The sequence below is a fragment of the Neophocaena asiaeorientalis genome, unplaced genomic scaffold, assembly GCF_003031525.2.
Source record: "Neophocaena asiaeorientalis asiaeorientalis breed wild unplaced genomic scaffold, Neophocaena_asiaeorientalis_V1.1 scaffold85, whole genome shotgun sequence".
NCBI lineage: Eukaryota > Metazoa > Chordata > Mammalia > Artiodactyla > Phocoenidae > Neophocaena > Neophocaena asiaeorientalis.
In genome coordinates, this window is record NW_020174301.1 from 6730070 (window position 1) to 6740015 (window position 9946).

At 38.8% G+C, this 9946-nt stretch overlaps 1 protein-coding gene across 2 annotated transcripts in view; it reads left to right on the top strand.

Moving 5' to 3' along the window:
- Positions 1-1708: 1708 nt before the first annotated feature.
- Positions 1709-9946, top strand: part of LOC112406947 (pancreatic triacylglycerol lipase) — a 19597-nt gene continuing 11359 nt past the window's right edge. Inside the window, exons 1-7 of one of the 2 annotated variants that reach the window (XM_024756052.1) lie at positions 1709-1754; positions 2991-3145; positions 3749-3871; positions 5778-5912; positions 8181-8292; positions 9539-9658; positions 9775-9894. In XM_024756052.1, the coding sequence (XP_024611820.1) occupies positions 1709-1754; positions 2991-3145; positions 3749-3871; positions 5778-5912; positions 8181-8292; positions 9539-9658; positions 9775-9894 (811 nt within the window). Of the gene's footprint in view, positions 1755-2990; positions 3161-3748; positions 3872-5777; positions 5913-8180; positions 8293-9538; positions 9659-9774; positions 9895-9946 lie in introns of both variants that reach the window. The other variant, XM_024756053.1, reaches the window with a different exon arrangement.

The window sequence follows — 9946 nt, forward strand, 5'->3', positions numbered from 1 at the left end:
AAAGGTCTCCTTAACTATGGATTAAATTTTGTACTATCTAAAATGCCAACTTAGAAATCTTGTGTGAATTAGTTGGTAATTCACACAGAAGGTATTTTATTTTATAGTCAACTCCAGAGTGAACATTGGCTCCTTTTTTTTTTTTTTTTGGTTTGTTTACTTTGCTTGTTTTCAGTTAAAAATCACAGTTCTTTACTGTGAGATTGTGTAGGCAGTTGTTCCTATAGAAATTATTCAAACTATATTGCTTTTTATATTCATTTCCTCATTTGTTTGTTCCTTCATTCATGGGGGATGTGTTCAGGGCCTGCTGCATGCCAACATGTCTAGATGCTGACGTAAAACAAGGCCTGGAGAATTCCAGCTTTCTCAGAGTTTATGATCCACAACTGATTGTGATGGGTGTCAAATGAGGCTAGTTCTGAAGGGAGGTGTTTCTAGAGGAGAGAGGGAAACCAACCTAATCAGTGCTGGAGAAGAGTCCCTAAGGATAGGATTAAATGCTGAGACATGAAGGATTCAGTGGGACTTTGCCACTGCTCCCATCCATGGGATTCCTTCCTTGCAACTTCTGTCCTGATTTTAACATTTCCCTTGCCCAACATTCCTGAATTTTCTTCATACACAAATAATTTTCTTGCTTTTTTTCTGTACCTGTAAACTTTGTCAGGGAACTGAATCCTTTGACCATTTTTGACCTACAAACATGACAATTTCATATGATTCGACCTATAGCTGTGATGCTGTCAGGCCAAATGCTCCAGTCTCTTAAATATAGTAGCCTATCCCAGTCTTTTTAAAATTAATTTTAAGCAATGCGATCACCAACTGAAAACATACCAGTTCTTTTCTATCAAATACTTCTCTTCCATATTATATTTCCCAGACCATTTTTTTCCAAGTTGAATTTTGTTTTTCTCTTATGCACAATTTCATTTGGTGATGGGGTCACTGATTTCACCTCTATGTTCTTAGAAGTACCCCCAGTTCCTTTCATCAGTTCATTTATTCTTTCCTCCATGCTATTGTTGAGAAATAAACTAGTCCTATGGACTATCAAAATAAACTGTCAACAGCTTTCCTAAAAGAAATGAACTCTCTTGTAGAAATGCCTCTATTTCACTGTTTTGGAAGGTAAGGCAAGGTTGTACAAAAACTGCATGAGCTGGTAAGCTTTTAGTATTTGTGGTCAAGACTGCTGCTATCAAATCTATGAAAACAATTTAGTTTCACCCATACCCACAGACCTGCACAGAGGACTGTAAACTAAAAAACGGGCAGGCTAGAACCTTCACTACAATGAAATTATGGTGATTCTAAGCATTGTATAATCACACTGAAAGAGAACTGTGCTTATCTACCCTTTCCTCATCTTTCCAAAAGTACTGTGGAAAATTTTACCTACTCTATCAATCTTGGTTTATTTATGATTAAAATTAGAAATACATCCTTGGAACCTCCTCTTTATTCATGCCACTTTTCCATGGAACTGCTCAAAAAGATAAGGTTTGCCTATAAAAGGACCTCTAGGTGCTATCTTGTGGGCAGAACTTGACAGAACGGCCATGGTGAGTCTGGAACATGTTTACCAGGTCTAATTTAGTCGAATTTACCCATTTTCCCTCAGAGGTCTAACTGAACTTGAATTATCCCAATCTTTTAAGAACTTACTTAGCCAGACTTAATTATATTTTAAATTCTTATTTAGATGCTGCTAATCTGGACACTTTCGCTGTTGCTGGGAGCAGTAGTAGGTAAGAAAAAATATTTATGTCATGCTGGAAGAGACTTGCTGCTCAATACTTGGAAGAAGGGCTACAACACCTGAATTCCAGCTACTATGAGGATGAGAAGTAGAGCAAGGGGGACAGATCCATGATTAGGAGCACAGCACTGGGAGTAGGGCTGCCAGATAAAAGCTAAGACGCCCAGTTAAAGTTGAATTTCAGGTAAAACGAAGAATATGTGACATAGTTATATAAATGATAAAATTTATCATTATAATAAATAAAATTTTAAGTTAAGAAAATTTAAATTTATTGTTATTGTTATAATAAAAAATTTATTGTTTATCTGAAACTCAAACTTAACTTGTATTTTCATTTGCTAAATTTAGCAACCCTAGCTCGGAGTCAAGCGTAAGCTTTGAACCCTGGTTCCATCAGCCACAACTGTATTTCCCTGAGTAAAATTCTTAACCTCTCTGTGCTTCACTGTCTTCATCTGTGAGCTGGGCATATAATGCCACCCCTGTTGTAGGGTAACTGTGAGGCTTAGGTGTGATAAGTCACGTAGATCATCTTGCCCGGCACGTGGCACATATCGAGAATGCAGCGCCCACAATGACTACTACCCCTATTCCTGCTCCCACTATTAATGGAGACTTTATCCCCCTGGAGAACCCTTCCTTTGTGTTGTTCTTTTATGGGTTAACATTCAATCACAGAGTTGTGTCAAACCATGGGCTTTCTGTTTGATTATTTGTGAGCAGCTTCTTCATCACAAGAATCCAGGATGCCCCTCAGATATAGGTCAGAGACCTAAATACTCATCCAGGGAGAGACGTAAAGTTTTGGCATTTGCATGAAACTTAAGCTCTCAACCCAAAGCCCAATGCCAGAAGATGTTTACGAGGAGGTAAGCGCCTCACCCCCTACTACCAAGACCTGGGGACACCAGACTGCTCCCTTCTTGGGCACCAAGGGCCCAGAGAAGACATCTGAGTTGAGAGGCTCAAATGAGTCCTAGCATGGGACTGGACAGAGACAGAAGGGGAGTGAGGCGGTCCTGCATAGTGGAAATTAGAAGCAGCAGCCTCTCTTTAGCTGGGATGTTGTCTGTTGAAGCTGTTTTGTGAGTGTGTGTAAAGGAAGGTGTTTGAAGATGTGGAGGAAGAAAATATGCCACAAAATGTAGTTTAACTCATGTATTGTCAGAGAGACCATCAAAAAGAACATCCTGGTGAAACTAACACTTCTGGGTGATTGCAGGAAAAGAAATCTGCTATGAAAGACTTGGCTGCTTCAGTGACGATTCCCCTTGGGCAGGAATTGTAGAAAGACCCCTCAAAATCTTGCCCTGGTCTCCAAAAGATGTCAACACTCGTTTCCTCCTATACACTAACGAGAACCCAGACAACTTTCAAGTAAGAACACTCATGGTTTTCAGAACTAAGTTTCATCTGTTTTATGTAATAAGGATACTGAATTTTGTCTTCTAAAGAGAACAAATCAGACAGTGGAATTTGCACCTCTGTAGACTGTTAGCACAGTGACTGTATTATCTTATATAACTTGTTTATAAAAGGTTTGCTTGATAATTTGTTTAAAGTATCCATTACTTGATATTATTTTTATTCTACCTCTATGGTACCATTTAATACAATATTCTAAATATGGATATGACATATATATAATCTCTAAGTATTATGTATAACCTCCCGACATACTTTGTATCTATAAAACACGCACACACACGTACATAGCCTTCCTTTGGGTGGAGACAAGACCCTACCACCAATATTATAGCAGACATATTACCCCAAGTACAGCAAATGCAAAAATGTCATGACATCTGGAAAGTATCGACTTGGTGATGATTGCGAATAGCTTGGTTGTAATGAGAGAATCCTTACTCACAAGGTTCCCAAGTCCCAGGAGTCTTCTCCCATCTGCCACTTCCCTCCTCGTAACAGTTCTATTTGATATTTTCAGAAACTTGACATTAAACATTTTTCTCCCCCAAATAGAAACTTGTTGCAGATCCATCTATTATCACAGACTCCAATTTCAAAACAAATAGAAAAACTGTCTTTATTATTCATGGATTCATAGACAAGGGAGAAGAAAGCTGGCTGCACAACATTTGCAAGGTGAGACTGTAAATCTCTTAAGGGAAGTTTGTTTCCAGAGTGATAATTAACAACAGAGAAGGCAAGGCCCTACCCAGGCAGGACAGATGCCTGCCACAGTGAGGCTGGAGGATCCTCTGACCCCACTGGGCCTAGGGTTCCCAGAGGAGGTCCAGGAGGTGACACGGGGTGGAGGGGACCTGGGACAGTCAGAGCAGCAAGGCTGGCAGGCATTTGGTGGCTCTGGGTAGCGATTATTTAATAACTAATACAGAGATATTTCTAAATTTTAGCAACAGATGTTGCCATACTGATGCAACATTTGTTGCATTTTCAATAGCTTTTAGTCTCTTCAATAGGCTTTGATTTCTGTGTGAAGAACTAAGATAATTCATTTTGCCCAAACTAATTATTTTCCCTTGCTACTCTTTTATCTCCTATGGTAGCAATAGCTAAGAAAACTGTGTAGATTTTCATTTCTGGCTTCTGTTGTTTCAGCACTAGTGATCCTATTTTCTTAAATTTGCCTTTGGCTATGTGCCCTGTGATAATGAAGAATTAAAAGACAGAAAATCAAACAGAATAAATTAGTGCTTAAGGAACATTGTCATTGATTCATTTCTTCATCAAGATTTTGTGGCCAGCTGTGGCGCAAAGATGCAATCATTTCTTTAGAGGTCTTATTTCAGGCCTGCCTGTGACTCAAGCCAAAGGCTGATCTGAGTTAACTCCAGAGAGTTTCGACTGATCTTGAAGACAGTTAAAACGAAGGGGCTAATTAACTACACAAGTTTAAAAATAATCAGTAAAACCACAACTTGTCTTCGAAAATAATTTATAGGTGATGATTATTGGGCTGGGGTAGAAGGGAGGGTAGTAATAGATTTCTATACTACAGTGAAGAAAAAATAAGTAAATGATTCTCAGCTCAAAAGGTATGTAGATTTTCAGAGATGCGTATACAATTTATTTCTGAGATCCGAAAGCAGTGTGTTTTTCTTGCATTTGACTTGGCTTTGGGCATTATAATGGAGGAATGAGTACATTAAATTAGAAGGTTAAATGCAGTAGATTCAAGTTCTGATTCTATCTTTAGCTAACCAGGACACTAGCAAATCGTTTCCCCTCTTTGGATTTTTCTATCTGTAAAATGAAACAATTGGAGATGGTTTCTCTTATTGCTGCATTCTCAAATTCTTCTTGGAAAGCAGGTGGGGATATGCATAAATAAATACTCAAATAAATAAAATTCCTGCCAGATCTAGCATTCATGAAACTATCATTGACCCCCATCCAAAAAGGCTTCCAGCAGATATCTGAAAGTTTATATTTTTATGTGAAATAACTTCAGTCATGTACAATAAAACGTGTTCGCACAAAAATTTTGATTAGTATTTCCATCATGGAGAAGCTTACTCATTTGCCTTCAGTACCTATATTTAAAGGGTCCTAACATAGTCTTTCATTTATTCTATTATTTAATAGATATTTACTGAGTGCCTACTATGTGCCAGGAACTTTTCCAGGCACTGAGGATACAGAAGTGAACAAGACAGGCAATGCCCTGAGGTGCAATCTTGTAAGGGACAATGTCTTGTGATGTTTATGATGCTCTAATGAGACAACCCATTGTACCATATTTTATACCCTTTTCCCTGCAACAAATGTCTATGCACCTGTTGCTGTAGAAATCCCAAGAATCCAGTTCCCATTATGGCCAAATCTCTAGTTTGGAGCCAATGTTAAGCTTTAAAAAGGATTCCATAACCATAACAGATTAAAAGTTTTGTTTATTGGTTTGGGGTTAAAAAGCGAGCATGATATTGTGTAGGTCAAGGAGGGAATTTATCCTGGTCTTCAAGAGTGTTAATTAGTAATTAGGAAAGATGTTGAATTATTTACTTATTTATTGTGTCTCTTCCATCAGAACCTGTTTCAAGTGGAAAGTGTGAACTGCATCTGTGTGGACTGGAAAAGTGGCTCACGAACTGGATACACACAAGCCTCACAGAACATCCGGATTGTGGGAGCAGAAGTGGCATATTTCATTGACGTTCTTGAGGTAACTACCTCTGGGTTATACAAAAACCCACGCACATTGCTCTCTGGATTCTCTTCCAGAAAAATTGCTGTATGTATGATAATTGGTAAAGTATTTTCCTACTTAGAGTTGGCGTTCTCCGTGATTAAAAAGAAAAATGCAAAAAAAAATCTAGATAGGCATATTTCATCAATATGCCTATTAAGGTGAATAAACTGATTTTTAAATGCTATTATTCAACCAACCAGGTAGATTGTTTCTACTGAATTCCATCATTATTTCTTTTAATTTTACCAGTTATTAAGCCGAGTTGATATGATAATGTCAACCTGAAGATTAAAGCAGAGGTTTTGTTGTTTGTTTTTATCTTTTTAAGAGAAGCACAATGATAACAAGCTAACCTGAGCTGGTAACTAAAAACTTAGAAAATCTTAAACCTGAAAGTGCTTAAGTAATTGCTCTCATTATTCTTTTCTTTTATTCTTCTTTAATTTTTTTCTTTTTCTTTTTTTTTTTAAATTGAAGTATAGTTGACACACAATATTCTATCAGTTTCAGGTGCCAAAATATATATTGCAATGTCTGGTTGGTGGAGCGGCAGATCAGTTATTGATCAAGTTCACCATCTTACTTGAGTGCAGTTTGTGACGCCCCTAAACAATTACAATAGTAATGTCAAAGGTCACTGGGCTTCCCCGGTGGCGCAGTGGTTGAGAGTCTGTCTGCCAATGCAGGGGACATGGGTTCGTGAAGATCCCACATGTCGTGGAGCGGCTGGGCCCGTGAGCCATGGCCGCTGAGCCTGCGCGTCCGGAGCCTGTGCTCTGCAACAGGAGAGGCCACAGCAGTGAGAGGCCGCATACCACCCCCCCCAAAAAAAAAAAAAAAAAAAGTCACTGATCACCATGAGAAATATTATAATAATGAAATAGTTTAAAATATTGTGAGAATTACCAAAATGTAACACAGAGACCCAAAGTGGACAAATACTGTTGGAAAAATGGTGCCGATAGACTTGCTCAATGCAGGGTTGCCACAAACCTTCAGTTTGCAAAAAACATAATATCTGTGAAGCACAGTAAAGCAAAGCATAATAAAACATGGTATGTCTGTACCACAGCTTCTTTATCTGCTCATCTATTGACAGACACTTAGGTTTTTTCCATTACTTGGCTATTGTAAACAATTCTGCAATAAACATAAGGGTGCATATATCCTTTGGAATTCATGTTTTCATTTTCTTCAGAAAAATAACCAGTAGTGGAATTGCTGGACCATATGGAAGTTCTATTTCTAATTTTTTGAAGAACCTCCATACTGTTTTCCACAGTAGCTCTACCAAGTCACGTTCTTACCAACAGTACATGAGGGTTCACTTTTCTCCACATCCTCGCCAATGCTTATTATCTGTTGTCTTTTTGATGATGGCCGTTCTGACAAGTGGGAGGTGGTACCTCATTGTGGCTTTGATTTGTGCTTCCTTGGTGATTAGTGATGTTGAGCATCTTTTCATATGTCTGTTGGCCATCTGTAAGTCTGACTTGGAAAAATGTCTATTCAGGTTCTCTCCTCATTTTTTAAATCAGATTATGTTTTTTTATATTGAGTTACATGAGTTCCTTGTCCACTCTGAATATTAACCTCTTACCAAATATATAATTTGCAAATACCTTCTCCCGTTTAGTAGGTTGCCTTTTTGTTTTGCTGATGGTTTCCCTCACTGTGCGAAAGCTTTTTGGTTTGAGGTAGTTCTATTCGTTTATTTTTGCTTTTGTTTCCTTTGCGTGAGGAGACAGATCCAAAAAATATAGCTAAGATGGATGTCAAAGAATGTACTGTCTATGCTTCTTCCTGGAGTTTTATGGTTTCGGGTCTTACATTTAAGTCTTGAATCCATTTTGAGTTTATTTTTGTATATGGTGTAAGAAAGTGGTCCAGTTTTATTCTTTTGCATGTAGCTGTCAAGTTTTCACAACACCATTTATTGAAGAATAATCATTACTTTCTAATCCAAATACTTGCTTCACCACCTCTGGGTAACAAGTCTTAATATCCATCAAGAGTCCCCTCTACGTAGTAGAAGAATAAAAGAGAACACTACTTCCACCAGTTTAAACATTACACCATCGCCATTTCTCATGATAAATGAAAAGAAAAATCCATGAAAATTGACTGCTTTAAAGGAGAAGCTTCTCTTCTTAAAAATTGAGTTTTCAGAGCGTTCTCTTTTCTGCCCATCGTGAATTTTGCTAGTTTGAAAACATTCTGAAGAAGCTTTCTTTCCAACAGTCGTCATTTGGATACTCACCTTCCAAGGTCCATGTCATTGGCCACAGTCTAGGTGCCCACGCTGCTGGGGAGTCAGGAAGGAGGACAAATGGGACCATTGGACGAATCACAGGTTGGTCAAAGCTGCAAAGTTGGACTAAATGAAGCCTATACGGGGTCTAAAAAGACAGAAATTTGGCACAGACCTGCTTTTACCTGAGGAGACAAGTTTTCACATTTTCCGAATTAGATCACATGATCAGAGAAATCGGTATGCTCTGAGACCTTACGAATTTGTTATTAATACCAATCTTTAGTCTACAGAGCCCTGTTTAACATATAAATACTGCATGTGACTAAAATGTCAATTAAGACCATCTGGAAGTCTTATTCATATCTATTTTCTCTTTGTCGGGTATTCACAAAGGATGAGTTTGGCGAATAGAAGAAATGGCATAAATAATAGAAGCAAATAGAATTAAACCCAAAGAGCTCAAAAATGTATCATTAATTATATTCTGCTTCATAGCAATTGATAATGAGTCCAGTCCTCATGAACCACGACCCGAGAGTGGTGGGGACAGATAGTCTGGGTGCCCTGGGCTGCCTGGGCTACATGCTGCTAATTAGATAAAAAATATGATTTTACGAATCTCAGACGGGTTGCCTTTAGCCAATGGAGTCATATGTTGGATACCCAGGTCCTACAACAACCTTGTAACTTTATAAGAAAGACTTTGCTATCCTGGATCTGGGAAGTGACTATTTCAGGAAATGATTACTTTATTCTTGCATCTTCCCTTCTTTATGTTCTTCCCAAATCCCCTGTCTCCGACCCCCTGATTCTCTTTTTTAATACTTTGGATAAGTTGGTTACATTTGCATTGGTGGGGGTGTCTGGGATATCTCTTTAACTTGCTGGAGAGAACATTCTTTCTCATAGCCCATAAATGCTTATGAGAGCCTGCTCGGTCAGGCACTTGCCAAGCTGTGGCCGCAGGGACCATGAAAGCCAAGATCCTTGCCCTCACAGGAGTTTATAGTATAGGTGGAACTCTTTCAGCTTGAAAACCTCTGAGGAGTCCAGTGTTTCGCAGAGTCTGGCTCTTCTGTTGTAGCTGTGCTATTGACAGGGATTGTCCCAACGGCTAAGCACCCGTAAGTAGGGCCAAATTCCATGGTTTGAGGAAAATGCACTTTAATGCAAATAGTAAATTAGACACAGATTTCCCTTAGAAATTGGTAAGATAGGGAAGAACCAGCTTATTTCATTGCATGCATTACTCATGATTACCACCAAAGCTGCACTCATGTCTCTAAAGAGAAAGGTGAACATGCATGTCCACTGATAGACACTGACATGACGCATCCTATTTTAGGGTTGGATCCAGCAGAACCGTGCTTTGAGGGCACACCTGAATTAGTCCGACTGGACCCCAGCGATGCCCAATTTGTGGATGTAATTCACACAGACGCTGCCCCCATAATCCCCAACCTGGGTGAGTTCCTCAATTTGTCCCCCTGGAGTGTTTTTTGAGTCTATACGTAAGAGTGTTTTAGAGTGTTTTGAGTCTTTACATTAACATCAACTTTCCCATATTTAAAAATTCCTCAGGTTTTGGAATGAGCCAAGTTGTGGGCCACCTAGATTTCTTTCCAAATGGAGGAAAGGAAATGCCCGGATGTAAGAAGAATGTTCTCTCTCAGATTGTTGACATAGATGGGATCTGGGAAGGTACAACGATTATGTATATGAAGAGCTTTTCTTGGGGGGGGGGGGGGGGGGG